General features: G+C 35.1%; 6 protein-coding genes across 14 annotated transcripts in view; 3 read left to right on the top strand and 3 right to left on the bottom strand.

Annotated features, from left to right (window-relative positions):
* The window catches only part of LOC411569 (protein TANC2), a 47264-nt gene extending 36489 nt beyond the window's left edge, over positions 1-10775 (bottom strand). Inside the window, exons 1-5 of one of the 3 annotated variants that reach the window (XR_001705692.2) lie at positions 10505-10775; positions 10054-10154; positions 9780-9984; positions 8009-9470; positions 7128-7142 (exon numbers count right to left, since the gene is read on the bottom strand). Coding sequence is in view for 2 of the 3 variants with exons in the window: in XM_026445540.1 (XP_026301325.1) it covers positions 2688-2784 (97 nt within the window). In the remaining variant the exon portion in view is untranslated. Of the gene's footprint in view, positions 1-2687; positions 2840-7127; positions 7143-8008; positions 9471-9779; positions 9985-10053; positions 10155-10504 lie in introns of those variants that run through there. The other 2 variants (XM_026445540.1, XM_006561019.3) reach the window with 2 other exon arrangements.
* Positions 10776-13336: 2561 nt separating this feature from the next.
* LOC552123 (DDRGK domain-containing protein 1) lies at positions 13337-14651 on the bottom strand. Its single transcript, XM_624503.6, has 2 exons — positions 14404-14651; positions 13337-14150 (listed from the first exon to the last, which is right to left on the bottom strand). Exons 1-2 carry the CDS (start codon positions 14486-14488, stop codon positions 13363-13365), a joined length of 873 nt encoding a protein of 290 aa, XP_624506.1. The 5' UTR covers positions 14489-14651; the 3' UTR covers positions 13337-13362.
* Positions 14547-15685, top strand: LOC412554 (transmembrane emp24 domain-containing protein eca). The gene is made up of 4 exons (XM_396009.7): positions 14547-14814; positions 14906-15126; positions 15205-15351; positions 15425-15685. The coding sequence occupies exons 1-4, from the start codon at positions 14685-14687 to the stop codon at positions 15572-15574; spliced, it is 648 nt and encodes a 215-aa protein (XP_396009.2). The 5' UTR covers positions 14547-14684; the 3' UTR covers positions 15575-15685.
* A 281-nt stretch (positions 15686-15966) lies between these two features.
* LOC102654261 (uncharacterized protein C24H6.02c) lies at positions 15967-17263 on the top strand. Its single transcript, XM_006561016.3, has one exon. The coding sequence runs from the start codon at positions 16142-16144 to the stop codon at positions 16736-16738; it is 597 nt and encodes a 198-aa protein (XP_006561079.1). The 5' UTR covers positions 15967-16141; the 3' UTR covers positions 16739-17263.
* Positions 17264-17864: 601 nt separating this feature from the next.
* Positions 17865-20616, bottom strand: LOC410622. Its single transcript, XM_394099.7, has 3 exons — positions 20131-20616; positions 19619-19792; positions 17865-19547 (listed from the first exon to the last, which is right to left on the bottom strand). Exons 1-3 carry the CDS (start codon positions 20200-20202, stop codon positions 18108-18110), a joined length of 1686 nt encoding a protein of 561 aa, XP_394099.4. The 5' UTR covers positions 20203-20616; the 3' UTR covers positions 17865-18107.
* Positions 20617-20998: 382 nt separating this feature from the next.
* On the top strand, positions 20999-27588 carry LOC410623 (ionotropic receptor 93a). 7 transcript variants are annotated; one of them, XM_006561014.3, is made up of 15 exons: positions 20999-21323; positions 21945-22048; positions 22193-22348; positions 22443-22538; positions 22629-23080; positions 23168-23329; positions 23488-23655; positions 23731-23964; positions 24131-24310; positions 24373-24603; positions 24992-25139; positions 25655-26006; positions 26071-26202; positions 26340-26500; positions 26583-26723. In XM_006561014.3, the coding sequence occupies exons 2-15, from the start codon at positions 21958-21960 to the stop codon at positions 26678-26680; spliced, it is 2661 nt and encodes an 886-aa protein (XP_006561077.2). In that variant the 5' UTR covers positions 20999-21323; positions 21945-21957; the 3' UTR covers positions 26681-26723. The 7 variants fall into 7 exon arrangements, with proteins under 7 accessions (XP_006561077.2, XP_006561076.2, XP_006561078.2 ...); XM_006561013.3 differs by having other exon boundaries at positions 21003-21323; positions 21735-22048; XM_006561015.3 differs by having other exon boundaries at positions 21123-22048; positions 22629-22778; positions 22857-23080.
* The last annotated feature ends 361 nt before the right edge of the window (positions 27589-27949 follow it).

Here is a 27949-nt window from a genome sequence, read left to right as displayed (position 1 = left end):
AAAATGATAGATACGGGATCATATCATGCGTCGAGGCATTCATTGGGGCAACAATGCGTACCCTTTGCTCGATCTTTTACTCGACCTATTTGATCACTTTTAAAGATGTATAACTCGAAACAGTTTACGCTTCGAAGCACTGTGACTATTCTTCCGATATTCGCAAAGTAAGAACGCATAATACTTTATCCATTATGATAATATGGATGTTCCTTACAAATTCTGGAAAATTTTTCAAATCGTACGCTCTGAGCCTCGCGAGTCGTATAATGGGCAACGCTCGTTTTCGGCTTCTCGGAGAGATTCATTGAGTAACGCGGCCCTGTTTCACGCGTTTCAACCGCGATACGATTTATATACATCGGTTACGCAACGAGCGGTTACGATTCTCGATGTGGAAAGCGCGTCCGGCTGGGAATTACGTCGGAACGACTCGTGGGGACAGTGTTCTCTCTCTCTCTCTCTGATGGGACAACGTGTTGCGTTCCCGATCTCGAATTCAATGGAGGAGGCTAGTGGAATGATGTACGATAGCGAGAAAAACAGAAGGGAGTTAATTACGATTATCCGTAAAAGGCATCCGAGTTTTATCTGCATCCGGATGCGGTGCAGATTCGAAACGGTCAGGGAAACGAGGAGGATCTTCTTCTTCTTCTTCTTCCCAATAGATTTAATATTACCAGGGAATATCGTGACGCGCGAGATAAACGCGTTTTTAATGTTGAAGGAAGGGAGGAAGAGGCCGTGGAGAAAGCACACACTTGGTTGGATATTGCATCGGCTCGTGTAATTAAACTAAACCGACATTTCCTCGCCTCGGTTGCGGTTACTTTCTCCATCGTGCAGGAAATCGATCGTAAAAACTCCGTCATTTACCGTTCTCATCTCGCACGGGGACGATTTATGCTTCCTCCTCCTCCTATGCAACTGCTCGCCGTGTAACAACCTCGCGTAGACGACGCGTGTTATTATTTTTCATAATATAAATAGCTCGATCGGGAAAATTAATAAGATCGCCAGACGGCGCCAACCAACAGATAATGCGTTATCGAGGAGTTATTGAATAGTCGTGGACGATCCTTTCTTCAGGGTGTGCACCGGCTTCTGGCGTGTCTGCGCTCCGTTTAAACGCTCCTGTTATCGAACGCTCGTCGGACAAATACCGATTATCGAACAGCCGCGAAACGATACATATTCTCGTTATTCGCGAACAACAATACCCTTATATAAATCAAGATATACGCCTACTGATATTATAGCTTTCTGTAAATATAGCCGGTGTGTCATCGATTGCGATCAGATTCGCGATATCATTCGAGGGAAACGACAATTTTTGATCTTCCGCGTTATATCGATGCAATGATATAATAATTAAACGAGCTATTTCATTTCTAACAATTATTCGTCTGTCCTTTTTCCCAAAAAGAAAGTGTACGCCATCGATCTGTAATTTGTCATTAATTATAAAGGAAACAAGAAGAAGGCCAGTCTCTGGTGATTTTTCGAAAATTAATTTTCTCGAGAACGAACGAGTTGACGGTTCGTTTCGAGGAATCGCTTTTCGAGAAAGATAAGGACGGATAATCAAATATTTGAGCGCGACGAGCGTATCGGTTTCGCGAAAAAGATAAGGGACGACGATTAAACAATGCCAGGTGAGTAGTATAGTGGTATTATCATTGCCAAAAACGGAGGCTGACGCGGTGCTTGTGCTTGGGTATATTGCGTACATGCGCCACGCCCCCGCCCTATCCTACGTGCATTACAACCGCGAAGTTCGAATTCGGAAGTCGTGTAGGTGTGCTCTGACTCAGAGAGATCGGAGTCTTCGCTCTCCGCTTCGATTTCCAATCGCATCCGGCTTGACTTGGTCAGGAATATCCGTGTTCGGTCACCGTGGAATTTTAATAAGGGAAAAATGTCCCATCTAGTTAGCGGCGTTCTGTTCTCTACGCGCTGGAATTTGCCTTACATTTTATGCGACGCGATTTCGAACGAATAGATAGAAGAAGCGATAATTTATTACTACGTCCAATCTACGTTTTCTCTTACTACTTAGATAGTGCATTTGTGGAAAATTCTGTAAAATGTAAATAACTGTATAATAAAACGCAAAAGTTTGAAAGTCGGAGGATCAATTATAAATTTTCATTCGCGCTCCATTTGTTTAATTATTGTGATGAAAATTGTGATAAATTTGCACAAACATCCGCGAAACTCGTTAATCCATTTCCTTCAATTTCCTTCAATTTTCGAACGTTAACTCCATTTTTCATTTCGCATAGGATTCGTTATTGAGTTAGCGATAAATTCGAAGACACGCATTATACGATTCAATGTTACCAATTGATCCGTAGAGCAAACTGAACCGGAACGCAGTAAAAATTCGTAAAACGCTATTAAACATCGTTATGCGACATTAAACATCAATGACAAGATAAGGGAATTCTTTTGTCGTTTAAGATTTGATTAATATGTCCGTGGAGGCCACTAACCTTGCCTCGTTAGAAAATACGGAGCTTTGTTACCGATCGTTGGTAAAAATATCAACTTATTCCACTGGCGCGCTTAACACTCGTTCTATGAAGTACAAAATTGAATTCGCAAAACAGTGATTTCTAAACCTTGTTATTCGAGTTTCTTTAAGATTTATCATGCTTACGTGAATAAAAAATGATAAAACTCACCGTTGTTGTAAACTTCCGCGTTGACCAACGTTTCCTCGTCATCCGTGTCCGGTCCAAGGGACACCGGAGTGTACACGATCGAGTCTCGTGCCCTCATCGTGCCGAATTTCAAACAGACGACTCTTTTCCCTTAGAATACATCCGCGAAAGAAACTGAAAGAAAAATTACATAATTACAAAAAAAAAAATAAATAAACTCGATTTGTTTGTTGTCTCACGTGAGTGTGTCAAAAATGCGTTCGTTATTTATAGTATACTTTCCAAAAGTTCGAGACTCGTAGATAAAGAATAGAAACGGAGAAGTTCGAAGAATTTGATGGAAGGAAAAAGACGAAATAGCGGTGCATTGACTTACGCGGTAGAATTCAAAGCTTGCGGTGCGGCTGCGCAACTGTATCGTGACTCAGAATGCCAAATATAGTGTTTGTTGGGATTTCTTTGGATTTTTGGCAAAAGTATATTGCTACTCTACCACCATTTTTTTCCTCTTTACCGATCAAGTTGAAGAAAAACTTGATGAAATCCCAACGGGGAGGAAAAGTTGTTCTCCCGCAATATGAATCCGGCTGCCGCCGTTTTAAAAAATAATTTCCGCTTTTATCGATAGTGAATAAATGACATACGGTGAAATTGAAATTGAATATAACTCCCGTCAATCGTAAACCTACTATCCACTTTATGGAAATTATAAATAACGCGCAAGGAACTCGTTAATACCGTTATTCGATATAATATGGGCGCATGTAAGCGTTGCATTACCAAAACGAGGATTTCATCATGCGCATACATATTTTATCCGCGAGAACTTCGATTAAACGTTCGCACGATTTGCATATTGGAATGAAATTCTTGGAATTAAAATTATCTTATCCGCTTATCGAGCGTAATGATGGCAATATTTTGCATATATATATGCAATATGTATTTTTACAACAATAAATTTAAATAAACCGGAAAAACAAATGATTCAAAAGGTTACTTAGGAAATTTCTCGAGATAATAAAGATTTAGTTTATTTTTCCGTCTACTTCGATGATCGTGCAAATGTTATGCGTTGTCCCATATGTTCATTCCTATACCGTTTCGACCGACATGCGCGTCCTTGTACCAAAAATGGCAACCCCTCCAGAATTTAAGTCAAACAAGCCGATCCCTGTTTCACGTTTTGTATATTTAAAAATATCTGAAACCACAAAGAAAAATTTCGTTATCGAAGATTACGCGTAATTATGCGAATTGAATCGTCTTTGAAATACGTCACTTAATCATCGACATTTCCAATAAATATTCCTTCCACTGTAATCACCGAGACAAGAATGAAGCCAATATTTCTTTTCAGAGTTGCGTTTCTGGATTCTTTCGATCTTACCACGCAGCGCAGCGGCGTTGCAAAGAGTCGCGTTTAAGAGGCTTGGAATTTTCTTCATTAATAAACGTATCGAAATGATTCGTTTTTCCCCTAGCAACCGGTTTCCTCGTGGATGCATTCACGAGTCGTCTTCGTATTCGAGATCTATTTCGGGTAGAACGACCGCCGTCGTCTCGACGCACCGGTAGACGTCATTCTTCCAAGATGCGATCACCGAACGAACGCCGCCGTCATTATGTCTAAGAATGTACCAGCTGTCGGTACATGACTCTATTGCAAACAATATCGAACCGTAAATCTCGAAGGTTTTCCACATAAGTAAGAAAAAAAAAAATGAATTCAAATCAAACTTCAGAATCGAAATATAGAGAATTTGTTTAAATATAAAAATCTCCTTCTTTCTCTTTTCCTCCTCGTTAAAATTTATAATCTCAATGGTGCTCTGATGGTAAACCGAAAGATACATATCGATCGATCACTTCGAGAGAAAAAAAAAAGGACAAGTTTTTCTTGCTTATTCCCTTTTGACGGCTAATTTAAGGCGCATAATTTCTCTCTCGGTCTTTGTACGCCGGGGCAGCGGATGCACGTGTATATACCAAGCACAGAGCGGTGGTTGTAACCACGCCTTTAGGTTCGCGGGGGGTCTCCGCGGCGGTATACATGGAACAAAGAAAAGGAAGAGAGAGGACTAAATATCTCGGTGCTCGATTTCTGCGAACCGTTCCAGGAATTGATATTTTTAAACGCGGTTGCATTTAGGATCAGAGCCGTCTGAGGCCGACGTCACTGAGGCGTCTGGGGGAAGAGATTCTCCGCAGTCATCGTGTGGACCAGTTCTCGAGATTGTTTCCTATCGCCAGGTATACAATTTCGTGACTCCCCCGACAATTGCGCGACGGAAGGAGACGGGACGAGAAAAAAGAATTTTTCTATTCTTAGGAGACACTCTCTCCCACCACTTGGGTTCGCGTTCTTTCCTCTCCTTCCGCTCCGCGTCGAGGCGAAAGGAAATCATCGATTTTTTTTTCTTTTTTACTTTTCCTCCATCTTCTTCCACGTTCCTTTTTGCTCCCGTTCTGCCAACGGCGCCACGGATGAAACGGAATCGGTGTCGGAAGTTTCGTCTCTTACAAGAAACACGTAAGATCGTCGAAGGAGAAGAGTAAATTAAAAAAAGGAAAAAAAAAAAAAAAAAAAGAAAGAAAAGGAATCGCGGAAATTCTTGAGAAACCTTCCCTTTACAATATTTCCCTTCACCATATTTACCAACGACCTTTGGCATACGCGCGCATAGGGATTTGTTGCTATAATTAAATCACCGGAAGCGATCCCCCGATAACGTCATCCATTCCTGGCCGGAGGAAAAAAAGATACGGGAACCGAGTCTGATACATTATTCGTATAAACACGAATGCCGGAGGGAATGATACACCCGGTGGAAACGAAATAATTCGTGCGATCGCACGCGATTGTTGTAATTGATGCGCGACGTTAACGACAGGATGCATCGTTTGCGTCCAGATCCTGTCAATGAGTTCTCACGAGACGCGTTTACTTCGCCTCCCCTTTGGGAATCGTATCATCCGTTCGTTGCATTGCATAAACGAAGATTTCGAAACAACGTGGAACGTTACGTAACTCTACTCTACTTTAAAAAGAAAAAAACCATCGTTCCAAAAAATTTTCCAGAAAAAAAATCTCTTCCACGGAGAAACGACTCTCGAGATACTCGCGAAAGAGCGACTCTTTGGACTCTTTTTTAGATTTATAAATCTCTCGAAGATAAATTTCCAAGCTTTTCGAGCAAGGCAAGGCGGCGAGTCTCTCAGCCTGCTGCTCTCCCGACCCTCTCGAGTTGAACGAACTTGGCAGAGCACGCACCTCAACGACACCCTTCACGCCTCCAACGCCACTTACTAATTCTCCGCCCTTCGCACCCACGCGCGCACGTGCCCTCGGGGCTAATGCAATAACGCGGTCGGAACTTCTGTCAGGGGCTTAACCCTACTTGCACGTGGTTTATGCGCGTGCCGGGCCCACAAGGTGACGAGAACACACGTAAATCGCTACCGACGCTTACTTCCTGGTTATATTTAGCCTTTCCCAACTCCAAGATCGAATTTCTCACCGGGATAAATCGAGTTGTCTTCGATCTTCGATCGACTTCCATTCCATTCGAGGAGCAAATATAGAACGGGATAAATCGCTGGTGTAAATCGGCTCGATCGGATCTTCCTCGTTCCGCTTTAAAACGAGTTTTATTTTTTGCCTGACGAGGAATTCGCGAGGAGATCGGTTGAAATCGGTTCGATTAGGATCCATTTATTATTGTACGAAATATTTATTCAATATTCCATCCTGTTTTCGAGGAACAAATATAGATGGAACGCCGGTTCAGATATCTCCCCCATTTTCAGATGTTCCTTCGTAGGTTTTTCGTCGATTCTTTTTCACTTGATGCGTTCCCTCGACCCTTTATTTTCGAGACTCGTCTATGTGCTAGACGCTTAATGCGGGGCACGCGCGCCTGCACGATGACGAACACGTGCGCCTCAGTCTATGAAATTGTCAAACCTACTTACACCAATCACCGCGGAGGGCAATCTGACTTGTCTACGTTTCTAGCTTGTTAAATTGATCGATAAAGGGTCTTTTAAAAGTATGCAAAAATATTTATTCCATTTTTCTTCCATCTTTAAAATAAAAACGCTTACTCGAACGCTTGGACTTTCGATTCAAAAGAGGAATATTTGAATCAATATCCCTTCGCAATATTTCTTAGATCCTCTTAAATTCTAAGAATAATTCTTCCTCGAGAGGAAAGCATTGCCGGATTTCTCTTCGTGACTTTTCTTCCTCGCGACACTTCTCAATTCATATTCGACTCGGCCGTCATCATATCTCCCCAGAAGAAGGCAGACAGAGAGAGAGAGGAGACGTCTAATGACCCGGATGAACGAGCGTTGGCACGCGCCCGCGCCGAGAATCGAGGGTATCGAGGCGCGAGTCCCGGCTGCTCGCAAGAGGGTGCCTACTAGTAACTGTAGGCAGCCGACAAAAATAGCACCCCGATGCCGTTGTACCTACGGATGCAACGAGCATTAGCATCGACAGAACAGAAGGGGGGGAAGGATTCAGACGTGGCGGCCGCCCTTCGCCACGCAAAAGGGACTTTGTTCCAACGGGGGGGATATCATCGCGTCGTAGAGGAAGCTCTATTTCCGCTCTCCACGCTCTCCCTCGAGGCCCTCCAATCACGATATCAACGTTCGCGTGTTACAAAACGCGTGAAAGAATTCTCCTCGTGCGCGAAGGAAAAAGAAAAAATGAAAACTCGTATTAAGTGGAACTCACAAGAAGAACTCCTCGTTAGTTTTTCCATGAAGCTAAATATGGATAACAGGATTTCTTTTTTTTTTTCTAATTTCCAATAAAAGACACGAACGAATAAATCCCAGAAATTTCCTCCAAGATAGAAAATAATGGAGTCACGGGACGAATGAAAACTTGTCAGCTGATTTTGAAGCTTGATCGAAGCTCGGTCGAGATACGATAATCCGAGAATAGAATCTTGCAGTCGTGCTTTGAATGAAAACAAACGGGTCGATCGTATGTCTTTGATGTTTAACAACTAGTTAACGCACAACAGGAACAGAGATCCCATCGAGATTATCTGTTACGCGTGATTCAGACGATAAAAAAGATCGGACGGGGGCCGGATTTCCCCTTGGAAGGACGAACGATTTTAGCCAGCGAGAGGAGGACGGTCTCTTTTTGGAGGCACGTCGAGAACGCGGTCCAGCTTGGAATCTCGAAAAAAGGACCCTTCAACGCATTCCCCTTTTTTCCAGCCGCCGTATCGAACGTGTCGCGCGGAAGCTCGCCAGTTATGCACCTCAAATCCGCCAACGAAAAAGAGACCGGTCGACGGTGAGACACAAAAGCTTACCGGTGTGTTTCAGCCTCGAAATAGCAGCAGCGTCGGGACGTCGACTCTCGGGTTATCTCTCGCGTTCCACGGAGCAACGCCACTTTCCTTCTTCCTCCTCCTCCTCCTCCTCCTTCTTCACTCTAATCGAATCCCTTTAATCGCGTTGATTGAAGAAAAAAAATTGCCACGATTTCGTCGGAAGGACGAAAGTGTTTAAACGTGTTTAATTATTATTATAAATATATATATATATATATTAGGAACGAGACAGAGGTTGGTCGAACGTGAATTCTCGAGCGACGAACCGTTCCACCCCCGTCACCCTCCATTCAGAGGAACACCGAACCTGACGACGCGTTCTCAACGACTGCACCACGTTGCCCCCGTTCTATCCGAGCCACGGCAAAGCTCTCTCGTTTGTCCAGAAGCTTTTTTTTCCTCTCCTCGTTTCCCCACCAGCCCGCCTTTCCCCTACTATTTCCTCGACCCGACGGGGTGGAAACCGAGGGGATCGATCTTCCTCTCTCCAAACTCTTATTTCACCCGTTTCTCCATCGATTTCCGCTTTTCGATTTTCCAAACGAAATTTAAGTCTGTTTTATTATTCGAAGAGTTGATTAAAAAGAGTGGGATCGAAATAAACGAAGATTGTAGAGAATCGTAGAGAATGTTGGTCGTTTGATCTTTAATTTTGATGAAGATGAATTTTTGAAGATGTTTATCTTATTTAAAGATTTAACTTTAAATAATATTTGAATCTTTTGATATCCTCTTTCTTGCATATTCTACGTAATTTTTTTAAAGAAGATTTCTCTTCACGTATTCGAAACGAATCTGGAATAAAGAAGATTGAATTGCAAATTGTAGTCTGACGGAAGAATTCACTTGAAGAAGAATTTTGTTTAATTAAATTTAATTAATTCGATGAGAAATGAATGAGAATTTGTATGAATTCGATGTATTTGTATTCTTAGATTCCTAATCTAATTTTCTTTCGAGTTCTTTGTCTTCTCGTGAGTCGCGTATCCGGCGGAACTGGTGCGATACAGTTTTTTTTTTAGTCCGTTCGTTTTTCAGAGATTATTAGATTCATTTTTTCCCTCTTCAATGGAAATTGTTTTGAACAATCGGTTAAAGAATAATCAATCTCAAGCGTTTTGATTGCTTCTAATTACTTCTATTCATTTTTATTGTTACTAATTATCAAATTTTAACAAAGAGTAAAAATCTTTGGTGTCGAAATCAAAGTGATAAAGTGATGCGAGAAATGTATATAAAACTTTTTTTTATTCGTAGTTATTCATTATCCTCAATACGATCTTTCAATTTATACCTCATTATCAGTAATCAGCAAATATGCATGTCGATGAAATTTTGTTTGTTCTTATACACTGGACCCCAAGAGCCATACTTGTCATTCTTGTTCTCCGATTGTTGAGGTCGCTGTTGCTGGTGTGCTGACGATGCATTTTTGTTCTTTCTACGCATATAAAATTAAAAAAAAAAAAAGAAGAAGAAGAAGAAGAAGAAGAACGTTTATTATATATATTATATAAATATAGAATATCAAGAAGTTTAACTCTTTGCGCTATAATTATTTATTCTGAGTCAATTCTAATTTTATCTTTTCTCGTTTTGATTTATTTTAAGTACACAAAGTGTCTTAGAGATGGTTCAAAAGTAAGGAAGAATAATATTGCTGTCATCGGGTATAGATTTTTATAGAGCAAAGGATTAAAATATTTAGAAATATTTAGGATATTTATATTAAAAAAAATTTCCAGCATACCTCGTATCTTCGTAAGGCCCTTTGATGAGAATATCGGTGTGAACCATTTTTGAACCTCTTTTTCGTTTCCCTTTTCTAAATGAAAATTGTTCGATCTTCCTTCTACTTCTAGCTTTTCTGTCGATTTTAAGCCAATCAAAACCGATACGGCAGCACTTTCACTTTAATTTCTGACACTATCAGATTCACTGATCTCTTTTTTTATCTGAATAACATTGATTTATATTAATTATCGTATTATTTTTTTTTCTTCTCTTATATAAAAAATACTCACTTTATGGCACGTGATGCAAATGAACCAGAACCAACAATTCTAGACGATTTCCAGCGTTACCACGTCGACTCCCTTTGCGAGTTCGAAGATTTTTAGCGAGCCTGAAAAATAAAAATAAAAGTCATTAATAATATTCTGACATTTTCAAAAATTCCTTAAACTATTATTATATATATATATACATACATAATTTATTAATTTATTAAAATTCTTTAAATATTTTTCTTACAAAGAGGAAATATCGTAATAAAAAAATTTATCGTAATAATAAAAAAAAGAATGCAAACAGGTTTCGAGATTTTTTTTTTTTTTTTCAACAATCCTCCGTGTGTATTCCATTATCATCATAGATGCGACACAAATAAATGTTCTGCGCAATTTAAAAGCAAGAATTGTGACGCTAGAAGATCGAGGTGTAAAAAACCTGTTCTCACTCTGATTCTATGCTTACCTAACACTGGGTAAGAATGTTGGGGAATTTCCTTGACAATCCAAAATCTTGCACCTCATCGACACATAAGTGTTCTTTGATTACTGGAAAATTATTATCACGGTTGTGTTTTCTAATTCGAACTTCCTTCGAATCAATTTCCAACCCAATTTCACTTTTTCCTTCTTTTCCCTAATCCCTGATCGGACGAACAATTTATTTTCTTCAGATCATAGACGTGGACGCGATGTCCTCGAGAAGACGACTACAGGTCCTCTTGCGATTCCGTGGCCGCTTACATAGTCTCCGGCGTGCCCCCTTCTTCGCTTCGCAAACATCGATATCGAGTGGAGGGGGTTGTTGATCGATTCATCAAATCGTAAACGGTAGAATTGTTTTCTAAATCGATTTCGAAATCGATCGATTTTGATTAATTATTATAAGCAATGTGCATAAGTTAACAAGGATCGGGTTTTCATTATTCATACTGGAAAATCTCGTTCCGGTAAATATTTTTCAATTATGCGAAAGTGTGTTTCAATTATGTAGTTGAAAGTGCAGCAGTTTTTTAATAAAAAGAAATATTAGAATTTTGTAGGAATGATTCTTTTTTCTTTTTTTTGCGTTATACGCGATATAAAAAAATTTGATAAATAATTGTAATTCTCTTTTGGATTTTTTTTTGGAGAATAAAATTTTATTCTAGAAATTTAGTGTATATACGCATAAAACAAACTGCACGTTCTTCTTGAACGTAGAAAATTTTTCGGGAGCTGCTGAACTAACTTTAGGCTGAAAAATGGGACACTTAATGGTCGTAAAGTGTCGTCACTCGTCTATTTCATAAATCAATCTGTGCATCGATTTTGTTTTTTTCCTTTTAGAAGATGGAAATCGGTTTCGTGAAAATCGGTTCCAGTTCTTCATAATTTTAGAATTAATTATGGAATATATTTTTTTATTCTATGTAAAATAGATCATTAAATGTAGAATTTAAGCGGCAAAATCATCGCCAACACCCATATTTCAACGATATATTATTCATTCAGGAATAACATACTTAACTTGCATCTACGTGCAAACTAGAATCTGATGCAACATCAATTCTTGATTTCATCAGATGGTTGTTTTAAAACCACCGAAACTCTCGATAAAAAATATCAGTGAAAAAATGCTTGGAAAGTTTTAGTTTAATTTCTTTACTTTAATCCGATGTTCGACATGATACGTTTTTACGTATCGATTTGTGCATTGTTTTTGTTATTGCGAAAAATTATAATCTCGGTGGAATAATTTCGTTTCGATAGATTTTTTTCGAGGAGAAATCGATGAATCATCAAAAAATATTTTCTAATGTTCTATTTTATCTATCTTTTATATCGATGCCGATGACGATTAACATCGGCCAGATATAGGATAAACAAAACAATTAATGAAACTTTATATCTATATGTTTTGAAATACCGATCTTGAATAATATATTTTTAACGATTTAGAATAATAAGTAATAAGGAATTATATTCAATTACATAAATTTGTGAAATTTTTAAAAATAATTTTTTTTCGTACATTTTTTCATTAATATTTTCAAACGTTATACTTGTAAATTATATTTATCGATATTTTAATTGTTACTAATATCAGATAAATTTATTTGTGAATTGAATTATTGATAAATTAAAAATTTCACTCATATTTTTTATTATAACGATAAAAATAATATCAATTTATGATATTATAAATATATGTTAACATATATATATTTTTTATAATATATAAAAATATAAATATATACGTTTATAACGAAAATAGGTACATATAAGATGCATCGAGTGAAATTTATTGATTTTTAATTACGTAAGAGATTATAAAATTAATCAAATATCGAAACTGTCGCATGAATATATAAATTTTATAAATTGAAGATAAACAAAGAAAGCAAATAGTGGAAGAAGGACAAAGATAGTATAAAAATATTGAAATCAGCGCCATCTTCAGAGTGCCGTAAATGAAACAAAAAAAAAAAGGATAGAAAATATTGGAAAAAGGATAGAGATAGGGAAAGAATTAACTGTTGGCGCCATCTCTTGGATATCAAAAACACTTCTTTAAAGAAAGATAAAGTAGAATAAGAACTTGCGATTAGCGCCATCTCTTGAATGATTTCAGAAAAATATTTTCTTGAAAAGATTTCTTTGATATTCAAGAGATGGCGTTGATAGTCAATTCTTCTCTATCTATCCTTTTCTTATTATTTTCTATCCTTTTTTTTGTGTTTCATTTGCGGCACTCTGAAGATGGCGCTGATATCAATAATTTTAGTCTATCTTTATCCTTTTCTCATTATTTGCTCTCTTTGTTTTACTTGTTTTACATGTAATTATGAATATAACTGAATTTTGATTGTAATTTTGATTGACTGTAAATTGAACATATTTTTATCATTTCTGTTTTCTATACTGTGTAATATGTTTTCTATACTGTGTGAACTATAATGTAATAATTAATTGTTTAAATCAAATTATTAACGTTGCATTGTTATTTTGGGCCGAATTGTTGAAAATAATGATAAAATATTAAAGAGAAAGAAAATTTTAATGCTCTTGAGACATGGCAAAAAATGCATTATATATTAAATTTATTTTCATTTATTATCATCTTATTATTAATTTATCACAAAAATTGTAAAGATAATAAGACTTATATTTTAAAAAGATATTATTTACAATTAAATAAAATATAAAATTTATAAGATATAAATAAAATTTTGCTTTTGTATATAAAAATTTTGTTTTTTATATGTAAAATAAATTTAAAATATAAATTTATTAAAATATTCTCATATTAGGTTCCTATAACATAAAATCATATAATATAATTCATCTAGCTTCCACCATACTTTGTTTTCCTGGATTTAGATTAATCAAGCGGTTTGAATTTTCAGCTAATTCAGTAATACTAATTCTACCACGTTGTCTGACAAACTTTGCTACAGCTTCAAGTTCTTCCTGAGAAATATAAATAAATTTTCCTCTGTCATCAATAACTCCAGTTAAACTTCCAGTTGCTTGAAGTTCTTGAATCCTTTCTATTACACTTGCTGTTTTTAAACTAAAGTATGCAGCCAAATCTTCAAGAACCACCACTTTGTTTTGTTTAATATATTGAAGAAATTGCTCTAACAGATTTTCTTCATCTTCTTTGATCTCCTGATCATATCCTTCTTCTTCTACACTAAATGCTTCTTTCATTTTCAAATATTCTTCATATTCTCTTTTTTCTTTTTCCTCTCTGGCTTTTCTTTCTGCTTCTTCTTGTTTTAATTCTTCTGCTCGTTCCTTTTCATATTGTTTATCTCTTTCTTCTTGGAGAAGTTGTTCTCTTTTTTTACGCTCTTCTCTTTCTCTTTCAGCAGCTTCTCTTTGAGCTTTCTTTTCTGATTTAGCTGCTAATTTTGCTCTCTTTTTTGCACCCATTTTGAAATCAGGAGTGGATGGTTTTTCATCTGCCTCATCATTTGCTTCATTTCCAGATCCATTATCATCTTCTTCAATTTGTTGACTAGAAGTTGCTTGCATACGACGTCTAGCATTTCTTTGACCTGCTGCTCGTCTTATTGGTCTACCTTGTGCAACTCTTTCTACATTCGTTTGTTTTTTTCGTGCAGCTATAACATCGAAATAACAAATTTTTATGTTTTGTCTCAATATTAAATATAAAGACGTAATAATTAATTAAATTTGTATATTTTATTTTAATTGTACATTTTATAAAATGTACATACAATTAAATGTATATTCAATATTTATGAAAATTAACACATCTGTTCCATAACAAAATTAAAGGTTAGGAATATATTTAATTGTGAGGAAAGAGATTTTAATAATAACAAAAAAAGTTTTGCATGGATGAAAACGTACCGGATTTTTGTCTTAAAAACACTGTACAAATGAGAATCAATGCAATGATGAAAACAGCGAAAAAAGCTAATAACGTAACGTCCATTTTTTGTTTTTTATTTTACTAAATCTTTTAGTTTTCGATTATCGAAAGAGTCAATATCGATAACGCGCAGTAGCGCCGCGTACGTGAACTTCACTGTTGTTTTCGAAGGTGACGTGTGTCCTATTTGGTTTCACCTAGAATTTCTTTCGTAATTTAAGTTTTGTTGTGCTATTAAAAACACTGCTCATAAAAAATCATGTTAAAATACGGTATATTTCTAGTATTATTGTGTATTCTCGAATATGGTACAGGACTCTATTTTCATATTGCTGAAACTGAACGAAAGTGTTTCATGGAAGATATTCCAGATGAAACGACTGTTTTAGGTATGTTAAATATATTTATTAACAAAAAATAATATCAATTACGTGTCAATGGTATGACTTTCATTAAAAATTTTTATTTTTCTTTATATAGTAAATTACAAAGTTGAATTATATGATCCAAGAACCGGTGGATTCGCCCCGAGCAGCCCGGGAATGGGAATGCACGTGCAAGTTCGCGATCCAGATGATAAAACGATTCTTTCCAGAGTGTATAGTTCAGAAGGAAGATTTTCTTTTACTTCTTTCATGCCTGGAGAGCATATAATTTGCTTATATTCTAACACTAGTTCCTGGTTCAGTGGTGCTCAATTAGTACGATTTTTATTCTAATAATGTAAAGCAATAATTGTTTATATTGTTTAATGTAATTGAGTTTATTACATTATATAGAGAGTGCATTTGGACATTCAAGTTGGTGAACATGCTATTGATTATTCCAATACAGCTCACAAAGAAAAATTTACTGAGCTACAATTGAGGATACATCAACTTCTTGATCAAGTGGAACAAATAACAAAGGAACAAAATTATCAGAGGGTATCTCATTTATTTATTTTTTCATTGTTTTGTTATAAATTTGGATTATAATTTTATATTGTTTTGTTCACAGTATCGAGAAGAACGTTTCAGGCAAACATCTGAAAGTACACATCGCCGTGTATTTTGGTGGTCTCTAATACAAACTGTGATTGTATTGATTATGGGTACATGGCAAATGAGACATTTGAAAAGTTTTTTTGAAGCTAAGAAACTAGTATAAGATCAAAACTAATAATTCCAATAATATTAGTCATTTAAAAAATGAACTTTTCCTTGTTATCCTCAATATAAGGAATCCTCAATATAATTTATTTAAAAAAAAAAAAAATAGGAGAAAAAATATATTTAGTAATTCATTTTCTATCATTTGTATTTACCATATACTATAATTTAGGCTTTTTCATACTTGTTAAATAACTAATGTATTTCTGGAGAATCGATTTTTAAATGTAGTATAAAAAATAATGTATAGAGTGAATTTTCATCAAAATAAAATATTAATTTTCAAAAAAATCAAATTTTCTTTTTTATTGCATGTTAAATTTATTAATGCGAAATTATATAATATTGAAAATGACCAATGAGAACTACACATACATGTGAATTTGCCTTTTACTGTAGTTCGATGCAATGGTACACGTGAATGAGAAAAATAATAAGTAATATGATTCATATGATAAAAAATTGTTATTGATATTATTATAATTTAAAAATATATAAAATAAATAAAATATTTTCAATTGCCAATAATATAATTGAAGAAGAATAAAAGAAGAGAAAGGACATTATGTTTTCATTGCGCCAAATAATTCGATGCGGGATACAACTGACATTTACGAGAGAATTTACAAATTTACATCAGATCGCATTGATTCGAAAAGGAAAATTTAATATTGAAAATTTACGTGATTCAATTTTTATTCGAACGAAAACTAATCTTTCTGAATCACTAGAAAAAGAAAAAGAAGAAGTTAACGAAGATGCCAACAAAAAAGTGCTCGGTAAAATTGAAGCTAAAATCAAAGTGATGTTTACATGTAAAAAGTGTAATTTTCGAAATGGAAAAATTATATCGAAATTAGCTTACGAAAAAGGAGTAGTTATAATTCGTTGTGATGGTTGTAAAAATAATCATTTAATTGCTGACAATCTCGGATGGTTTGAGGAATTAAAAAATAAGCGAAATATTGAAAGGTTATTGGCGGCAAAAGGAGAAACAGTTCGAAAAGTGCTAAATGATGTTGATGGATATATCGAGGTGGTTGCCAAAGCAGAATCTGATTTAATACAACATAATAAAGAAAGAGAACAACGTTTAATTGAAGAACAAAAAGATATAGATAATAAAAATGAAAAGGTTACATCTTCGAAGGAATTAGAATAAAGATTCTTTAAAAAAAAAAATTTTTATTTTAATATTTTAATAAGATAAAGGTAAAAAAATGTTTCAGTGTTTGTGTACTTCTAAATTTATTGTTGACTATATGTATTTTTTTATATTATGTTAATCTTACAATTATATATGTAAAAAAATATCCAAAGTTTGGTTAACATTGAAAGATTTAAATGTTTTTTGATCCTTCAAATTATAATCATTAGAAGAAACAAAATTGTTTCTATTGTACCATGTATTACATGTAGTTCTAATATGTACAATTTAGTAAAAAATATATATTCTTGAATAAATTTTTAAGATCTTATATAAATTCCATGAGACTTGCCTCTTTATTCAATATATTAAATGTAAATATAATTTTATTATAAAAACAAGTTAAATATTATGTAATTTTAATATCAATAAAAATTTAATTCATAAAAATGACAGATCTTGGCACATGGAGAAATTATATGGCAAGTTTTGGAATTACAATATATTGATATTTGTATCAATATATTAATATGTTAATATGTACATGTAGATAATATATCTTTTATAAAAAATGTCTTTTTTAATGATGAAATATACGTAATATAATTAAATCTTTTATAAATGTGTATATATATATAGTACATATATTTATATATATATAAATATAAAATATATAATATTGAAAAAAAGGAATGACTTAATGTTTTTTTCTTATCATGCATATCTAAATTCTACATTTAAAAACTATCCATTGTTTATTTTAAATATTTCTAAAGGCACAACTTCTGTTGAGCTTGTAACAGTATTGATAAAAAACTATGAATAATTCATTATAATAATAATATTAAAGATGTCTAAGTACACCAGATGTTGGAATGACATGTACATTTAAATTTTGTTTCATTTTATCATTAAGCTATAATTTTTAATAATTTTATTTATTATATTTAATGATATAAGGCACCTGATATATTTTTTCATTGTAATTATTTTAATATTTTCATAATCCAATATTGAATCTTAATAATTTTATCTTATTTTACTAATGTTTTTAATATTTATTAATATATTTTATTAAAAATTATCAATGTATATGTATAAAATTATTTTATCTTTAAAAATAATTATTTCTATTACAATTGACAGTGATTAAAAAGACTAGTGTTTCTTAAAATAATCTGTACAGAATAAATGTTATTTCATTTCTGTAATAAAGTTGTAAAATATAAGCATTTAATTTTTTATTAGCACTATAAAAACGGACTTACCCTAGTCATATTAGACTAGTATTTTTTTATCATTTTTGAAAGTTAAAAACTTCTGGAATAGAAGTAATTTATATAATGTTCTTAAATCACTATCAAATGAAGTTATTTTAAATTTTTTATACCCTTTTTGGTTTTGATACAATTGCATATTCACTATTATTAAACACTTTATGCTTTGGACCCATATTACTGCTAGTAGATGCAGATTCAGAATGATTTGTTTTCTTTCTAATGACACCATATCCAAGGTGACTATCATCTGCCAATCTAACAGCAGACATATCTTCAACAATATCATAATTAGACCATATAGCATTTGTATCAGTTACAGTATTATTTAAAGAAGCAGTAGAATATGAATTTTGAGATGCATTGTTAAAATTTCCAAATTTGTATGAACTTTTTTGATTAATTTTAGAATTTGCAGAACCAAAATGTTCTAGTTTATCATAATCAGATTCATTATTAGGAATATGATTGATCGGCGATATTGGATTATTCGTTACTGAATTCTCTGTAATATTAGATTTACTTTTTGATGAGCTTTGGGATGTAATCATAGGCATCATTGTTTCATATTGGAAATCATCTTCATTCTCTTTGTCTTTGTCACTATGTGACGAATTTGATCTCTCTGTATGATGTATATTATCAATACCATGTGTTTTCCATGCATCATTTCTCACTTCTACCAAATCATAAGGATGTCTCTCTTCATCATCTAATATGGAACTTCCTATTGTTTTTTGAGACATCTCTGGTGAATTATCTCGATTTAACGCTTTGTATTCTCCGCACGTAGGTAAATCTGATGATTCAAGATCTACATTTCTCTTATCCAATATACCTGTAAAAACATATTTTCGCGGAGGTTTCGCGGGTTTTGGTTTAATAATAGGCAAAGAAGGTTTCGAAGATAAACTAGTATCTAAATTAGATGAAGAACTCGATTGTTTTTGAGAGTTTTGAGGTGAAAAATCAATATCGATTAAATTAGCAGAACTATTTGGAGAAGGAGGTAATGCTGCTCTTGATCCAGCTTCCATTGATAAAGCTGCATGATATTGAGCATCATTGCATTCAATATTTGGATTACTTTCCTCATTCATTAATTTTTTCATTGATCTCATTTTGGAATACATACAACGAAAAATTTCTTGTTGACTGCTATGTTCCAAGCGAAAAGAACCTTCTCCAGATTCACATTTTCTTCCTGCTTCAAAAATGAATTTTCCATCCTTGTAACCATATCTCCTAATATATCGATATGGCCAAGTGAATAGAACTACATCTCCATCCATTAATTTAATATCAACTGCAGCTACTATAAGTGTATAGTTTCTAGTTTCTAAACCACATCGTTTAGATGCATCTGTTTCTACAACTTTAACAGAAAATACTCCTTCTCCACTGGTACAATATAGATCATTATTTTCTTCTATTGTCTGATTAGACACACTATCTTTAAATGCTACTAATTGAAATGCAGTAATCCAATGAGTCATATCAGATTCAGAATAACATCCAAAATAATGAATGCCTGACTTAGTCACAACCTACATATAAACACAAAAATAAATAGACATTTCATATTGTTTGTTAAATCTTTTGTTAAATATTTACTTACAGTAAATACATGTGACTGGTTACTAGGTGCAATTTTGATGCATGCATCTAATGTGATGATACGAGGAGCATGTGATTGCATTATAGCTTCTTCTTGATTATCATATATTTCAACACGTTTGATTCCATAGTTGCTTGTCCTAAACAGCTGACAAAATCTTTTATGCCAAGATTTCTGTAAAAAATATAAATAATACGATTGCCTTTCAATATTAATGTTTTAATTTCAAAATTTGAAAAAGAAAAATATAGATTTTATGTATTTCGAAAGTCATATAAAATCAAGAATGACGTGTATCAAGCTCGATTTAGCGTTATTGAAATATTTGGAATATTATCATCTAAACTTTATAGGTTATTTCTTCATTACGATCATTAATAACAAATAGTTGAATCAATCAATATGTTTACTTATTAAAAGATTAGAATAAATAAAATTATAGAAAGAATCTATTCGCCAAATGGATCACTATAATTCGAAATACACGTTTATCCATGCTAATGTTAACCAACCTTGAGCTGTCCTAACATTCCCTGCGGTGGTAACAGCAGGATACCTTGTAACAGAGGTTCCTCAGGCTCCATCGTTTCCGTGAAACATTAGCAGTCTCACGTATCACTAGGAACGTACCTTTGTTCCCCTTATAATTTCGAAAAAGTGAATTTTTCCACTTTCACTCCCACTTTTTCCCGTTCGTGCTATTCCTCTCACTGGTTTGCCTCTGCTTTCGAACGGTGCTCTATCCTTTGCGATTAATCTGACAGTTTTCCCGAACACATTCAACCCATCATAATGTATGGTGCTTGACATTTCACAAAAGCTTTGAGTCCGACGTTAACGTCGACTCAACGACTAGATTTCCGAGGAGAAAAATTTGCTCGTTTCTATGTGTACGTGTTGCACGGATATATCACGTTAGGTATATACGTACGTACACAAATCGTTCCGTTCTTGCATGGTTCCCCACACATTCGGAGCCAACTGTCGAGTAATAGAAGCATGCACGTCCTCCGTCCATACGATGTTGCCCGAATTGTCACGAACGATCGTAGAAGCGCGACTATTCTGAAAGATAACTCTTGCTTCGTCTTCTGTTATTTTAACTCGTCTAATTTTATTTGCACCGAATTTTTATCAACGCATCTTACTTTATATTCGAGTTATTTCGTTTGATGTGACGTCTGGAATTCCAAAGTGTAATCAATGTGAATGAGACGGGAGATGATTTAAATCGTGCTTGTTTGCTTTCTTTCTATACGCGAGACTTGGTTATAGATAAGCATTGCGACACATCGTGACTTCCGTTTATAAGCGACAATATAATATATTTTTTTCTATTTTCAATTATCAGTCTTTTCATTCCGATTTTATTATATGTATTATGAAAACTGAATATTATTTGAAATAGAAGTATTTGAAATAAAAACTTAACTTGTTATTTTTTTGGTTATACGGTAGTGTGTAACCGAAGTGAAACAAAAAACGACACAGAATAAAAAGGAATTCGAAACGTATCTACGATGAAAAATAAAAATCACAAAGCAATGGATGATTTTTCTTATTAATGATAGCAAAGTGTAAGTTGGAATAATGCAATCGACGCTACCAGGTTTTATCTCTGGTTTTGCTACACGGAAGTGGTATACCAACCGATATGAAACAATACAATTGTCTTCTGCTAGTGACAAACATGCGCGCAAACGAGGTAATAACATTACTCGTCGTCGTTGCTTTGCATACATACTAATCGAAAGCATTTAACAGGAAATATTCAAAATTAAATTGCATCATAAAATCATATATTTCAACATTCATTCAATTCGAACTATACGAGTACTTCTTTTCATTTTTAGCAATTTCTAAAGTTGTAAATTTAATACACTCGACTGGACAGTATTTCCGTTTGCATATAAAAGAATTTATATAATTATTGAAATATAAAATTATATATTGCAGATTTAAATCAACAAGAAAATGTGTTAAATTCTTGCCTTTTTGCATTTTTACCTTGATAAATTTCCTTTTTTTTCTTGGTATCGTATATTATAGTATTAAAAAGCTTAGGTTCGGTATCGCACGCAACTAGGCTAAACAATGTCCCGTTTCAATTTCACAGGGATTCGATCGTTCTGTAGTTAGTTATTAAAGAACTGACCTTTCCCGTGATTCGTGGTGCATCAAATTGTATTTGGCCTGCTTGGCACAGTGCTCGTGATCGTGATCAACTTGGCTTGTAATAAAGGATCGACTAAACTAATGAAGTGATGCATTATTCACAAGTGTCCTCGGTTATATATTGTGCGAATAATACGCGTGGTTATTTCAGTTTGTCAATAGAAATGATATCGGTTCTGTTGCTGGTTTGGTGGATCAATTATGGGAGCAGTTACAATAATTTTCCATCTCTGATCACTTCTAATGCCACCATGGGTATGAGTGATTTATTTTTCGGAAAAAAAAAAAAAGAATTCTTCTTTATTACTATACCTGATAAATTATTAAAAAAAAAAAAAGAAAAAAAAAAGAAAAAGATAAAGTTGAATAAAGTTTGATGAAATAGAATTTTTTCAATAGCTGTCATCATCGATAAAGGTTTCTTCAGTAACAAAGATGAGTACCAAAATGCCACAAAAGTAATACAAGATCTTATCACAGATGCTGTGAAGAAGGAGATGAACTTAGGTAGTATCTCAATACGCGTATTTCGCGATATGAATGTTAATTTTAAAGGTAAATTTTCCATCCATATATATAAATAGTTATATCATTTCAATTATTGCTTCGATTACTCATTAACCTTTTACGTCTTTTAATTGCTACAAAGACTATACAATTCTTTTGTCTGTCGCGACTTGCTATCTAACGTGGCGTCTGCACGAGGTCGCGCAAAAGGAAGAACTGACACATTTCGCCATAACAGGTACACGAGTAACCATTTCCTAGATATTTTAATTATAAAATTAAAAAGATCCTGAAAAGGAATTTCTTTCTTTTTTTTTCCCATTTGAAGATCCAGACTGTCCTCGAATTCCAGACACCGATGGTATAACAGTGCCATCGATCGTTCCAGGAGAAGAGCTGTCACAGATTTTTCTCGACTTAAGAATGACAGATATTCTGTCCTGGAACGTGATCAACATCCTTCACGACGATACGTTCGGTGATAAGGCAACTAGTAGCAACGATAACGTCACGATCCTTTTATCTAATGCGAACACGTGTTCACGCCTCGTTTCAGACAGGGACACGATCAGTAGAGTGTTGAAAGCCATTTCGAATAAGTTACCGAACAAGCGAATGAATCTAATCTCTAGGTCGATTTTCTCGTTGAGATACGGAAACACGGGAAGCGGGAGAAAAAGTTCGGTGAAGAAGATGTTGAACGATTTTCACGTGGAACAATTGGGACATTGCTTTTTGGTGATCGCCACTGTCGACATGGTCGCGGATGTAATGTCTGTAGTAAGATTTCGTTTATTTAACGAACATGCAATATGTTTGAAATGAAATGAAAAAATTCATATTATCGAGGAAATTTTTTTTTTAAAGGCAAATTCTTTGAATATGGTTCATCCAGGTAGTCAATGGTTGTACGTGATCACAAATAGCGTGTCAGGGAATTTGATCAACACGTCATTCATTAATTTACTGGCAGAAGGAGGAAACGTGGCTTTCATGTATAACGCGACTAACTTGGATGGTTTCTATAAAGTAATAATTTTTAAACAATTACATATTATTATTATTGCTTTGTTTCACTGCGAAGAATAAGAATTGTATTTTTCTGATAACTTTTGCTAAAAATTTTAAGCAATTATATCATTTTTTTCTCTATATCGTAAATAATCGTCGAAAGATTTCTGCTTCAGATCAAATTAAAATGTTACATCAAGGATTTGATCGAAGCATTGGCGAAAGCTTTGGAATACTCATTGAAGAACGAGATCGAATTGTTCAAGAGGATGAACGAGGACGAGTTCGAAATGATCAGACTGACGAAAAGCAAGAAGCGAGCCGAGCTTCTGAAGAATGTCAGAGTCAGTGAATTTGTAACATGACGTTTACAGCGTGTTTTAGTCGGATTAAAATCCAAACTATGTTTCTCGACATAGATACACCTCTCCCGAAACACGTCTGCTTCGAACAGTGTTTGCGAACAATGCCTGTTATGGAGATTCTTCTCGTCCATAACGTGGGGAAATTTTTTCTCTCATGATAGAAATATGGCTCACTTGTTGGATATAGGAACGTGGACACCTATTATCGGCGTGAACCTTACGGATGTGATATTTCCTCACATCGTGCACGGATTCAGAGGAATTAATTTACCAATCGCGACTTATCACGTGGGTAAACGATTTCAATTTTCCAATTTTTATTATTTTAGAAAAAGAAATATCTTGTTATTAAAAAACATAGAGTTTCACCAAATTTTTCTTTTAAAATTTTCACTCGAAATTTCTTTGTTACGTTAAAATTGTAAACGTTATAATTGAACGATTGTTATTTTAGAATCCACCATGGCAAATAATTTCTATGAGTAAAACGGGTAAAAAATTGTACGAAGGATTGATATTCGACGCGATCAATTATCTCAGCATGAAACTGAACTTCACGTACACGGTGATCATGCCGGAAACGAGTCAGATTTCGAGATCGTGGAACACTTCTCAATTTGCCAAGCTGGGCGAGGTAAGAATATCTTTACGATATTTGCTACGATATTTGCCAATTCTCCTCCATTCTGTTGATAGAAAATCAAAGAAATGACCATGTCGACCACGAAGAAAGTGCCATTGGAAATAATCGATTTGGTTCGCCAGAAGAAAGTTCTTCTGGCTGCGTGCGCGTTGACCGTGAACGAATGTGGGAATACCACGTTCAATTACACCGTGCCTATTTTCGTGCAGACGTATAGCTTTTTAACAGCGAAACCCAGCCAACTGTCCAGAGTTCTCTTATTCGCTTCACCGTTCACCAAAGAGGTTCGCAATTCATTTCTTTAAATCCTTCGAAACAAGAATTCCCCGAATTTCCCCGAAATCTCGAAATAATAATGAACGAATTAACCGAACAAATTAGCTGGTGAAGATAACCCAGGAGGGGTAAGCGAAGCAAACGATCTGATATTACGTTACATTAGTAACTCTCCATAATTTCTTACGAGGTTTTCTTACCGAAAGACTGACAGAAACGAATCGGTGTAGTTACACAAAGATCGCGGAGAGATACCTCTTACTCGTTTTAAAAGCGTTCGCTAATGTTTCGGCATTCCACCGTGTAATAGCGCATAATGACAGAACTATAAAGATTGTCGTCGTTCAAGTTCGGTATGTTGGCTGGCATTCCTCTTACGTTCCGGCTGCCTTTCAGACGTGGGCCTGTCTGGCTGTGTCCATTATCATAATGGGTCCGATTTTATACCTGATCCACAAGTACAGCCCGTACAGCACCAAGGCCTCCGGTCTCAACTCCTCCTGGCAATGTGTGTGGTACGTGTACGGGGCGCTTCTTCAACAAGGTACGATTTTATTGTCCCGTAAACCAACACTATTTCTTTTATATTTGCACCGATCGAAACTCGTGATGCTTCTCCTCCACTGATTTTATTACCGTTGTTGGATCTCTTCTATACAAATTTTATTTTGGCAGATCTCAGATTTCGTAATATTTTATTTAATACAGATCTATTAAATAATTAGAGATAGACGTAGAAATTGAAATTGGCATACTATATGAAATTTTTCTTAATCGTTAAAGATCTTTATCTCCTCTTTGAAATTACACTACGTTTGCGCCAATGTAGAATGGCAGATGGTAGATTATAATTGATGAGATATACGTACCCGTATACTCACTTTAATAACGTAATGTTTCCATGCAAAAAATGGTTGCAAGTTTGAAGAAACTCGATAAAATTCCTTCTCTCGACGTAATAAGCCTTTCTCTACCCTCTGGTTTACCGACTAATTAAAATTCAACGGCCAAAGTAGCGCCAAGGTGATCACATATTATCGTCCAGGTGAAAAATTCCAGGTGGGATGTATCTACCGCAGAATGACAGCGCTCGCATACTGATCGGTATGTGGTGGCTGGTCGTGATGGTCCTGGTTGCCACGTATTCCGGAAGTCTGGTCGCCTTTCTCACCTTTCCTCGAATGGACACCTCTATTTTGAGCGTGGAGGATTTGATCGCGCATAAGGATAGTATCAGCTGGGGCTTCCCGAACGGCAGCTTCCTCGAGATGTATCTACAGAACGCCGAGGAGCCTAAATACCACGTTCTATTCTCCCGCGCCGAGAGGCACAACGACACGGAGGAGGAGAGATTGGTGGAGCGGGTGAAGGAAGGGAAACACGCTCTGATCGACTGGAGGAGTTCCCTCAGGTATCGGTTCATTTATCACACAGTCGAAACCAGCGTGGAAATTAACTGGTTCGTCGCGAAATAGGTTCTTGATGAGGAAGGATTTCTTGCTGACCGGTAGCTGCCATTTCTCCCTGAGCATGGACGAGTTTCTCGACGAGCCTATCGCTATGATCATCCCGTACGGCAGTCCTTATCTGTCTGTCATTAACGCGGAGTAAGTTGTACGTTGACTTCTGGAGGATCGATGTTCAGGAATCATTTTTTTTTTAACAGTTTTTATTTCATTGTAAAATAAAAGTCTGTGAATCGAGTTGAATCTTCTTTTTTTTTTTTTTTTTTCTGATAATTTAGGCTGCATCGAATGCTAGAGTCTGGATTGATGAATAAGTGGATCACGGAGAAGATGCCGATGAAAGATAAATGTTGGGAAGCGCCAGGTAGTAATCAGATGGTGAACAAACGAAAAGTGAACGTCACTGATATGCAAGGAATATTTTTCGTATTATTCATAGGTACGGTATTTATCTTTTGTGTGCCAAGATGATGATTAAAGTCTTATCTCTTTTAGTAAGAAAGATTTTGTCATCGTTTCAGGTATCACGTTGGCTTTCTTCTTTCTCTTTTGCGAGTTCTATTGTCACAGGCGTAAGATAGCCAAGGAACGCAAATTGATCCATCCCTTTGTCTCTTAAATCTTACTTTAAGACACGTACAATTAAGTTAAATTATTTTTCTTCATCTCACAAGAAGATTCCAACACGTGGGATTTCTCCTCGAAAATATAAACCAGTCCCACGCAATGCGTTCAATTGCACGTATTACCGCTCTTTTTGCTTCCAATTTTTACTTCCTTTCCCCGATAATTACCATTTTTTTAATCGACAAAAAAACGTGCTCAGTACCAATCTACACGACTACAATTCCTAAAATTCTTGCTCAATCTCAATTTTCTTGAAATTCTATTCCTTGATCGTTGACGTTGAACGAGGCCATAAATCGTTCATCCATAACTATTGATCCATTGATCCACAATTGATTTATATATAGAAATCAAACTTATCGTATCTTATTCTATCGTAACTAATTCATTCGATATGTGAAACATTTACATATTTTGATTTCCGTATCGCAAAATGAAAAATTTCCAAAGAAGTGAAGACGATTGATATATCCCTTAATTCTGAAAAATCAAATATCGATTCGTGTTAATGATACCGATTTTAAAACGTAGTTGGTTGATTCAATTCACGCAGACGTGTAATAATTCTCGCCAATAAAATGGCGACCAATGGCCCGAGGACGTTTACAATTACCAACACGAACGTCTAATTTGCGGATAATGGACGGCACCGGATATTGCGTGGATATCCACGCAACGTCGAAAACGTTCGATCCTTTCCATGACCGATGTCCGAGGCATCCTTTTCCATCTCGTTAGTTGCACGAGAGTTGTTCCGCGGACAATGTTCCGTGAGGTTAATCTTAAGAACATTGTACTTAATAATAACTAAATAATAAGTTAGCAAAATTATTATTATAAGACGAGACTATTGTGCCAATAGTCTGGTCGATTGTGAGCAATAAAAATTCGTTTGGAAGAGTAAACGGAGAAATTCATTGATCGTTTACCCGTAAAATTTTTGAGATATTGCGCAACGTACGGGCGCGATTACGAAAAATTTCGTCGGGCAGAAGAAGATTGACAGAAGGATGCCCCTCGCGACAGGTACTTTCGTTCATTGTTCTCGTTAAGCCGTTAATTTCGTTAATTTCGCCGGAAGAGTTCGCACCTAACAAGCTTTATTACATTGTGAACGACCGCAACATTGAGCAAGACTTATGACGCGTATGATTCAGTTGCTCCCTGTTACGTTACTCTGGAAGTTGCCACAACTAGTTACTTTATTAAGATCATGCTCGCAGAAGAATGGAGATTTGCAAGTGTGCGAAAGTGAAGAAAG

This window comes from Apis mellifera, linkage group LG15 (assembly GCF_003254395.2).
Source record: "Apis mellifera strain DH4 linkage group LG15, Amel_HAv3.1, whole genome shotgun sequence".
Classification (NCBI taxonomy): Eukaryota; Metazoa; Arthropoda; class Insecta; order Hymenoptera; family Apidae; genus Apis; species Apis mellifera.
The sequence above is the reverse complement of the archived record's forward strand: the minus strand, read 5'-3'. Positions and strand labels throughout refer to the sequence as shown.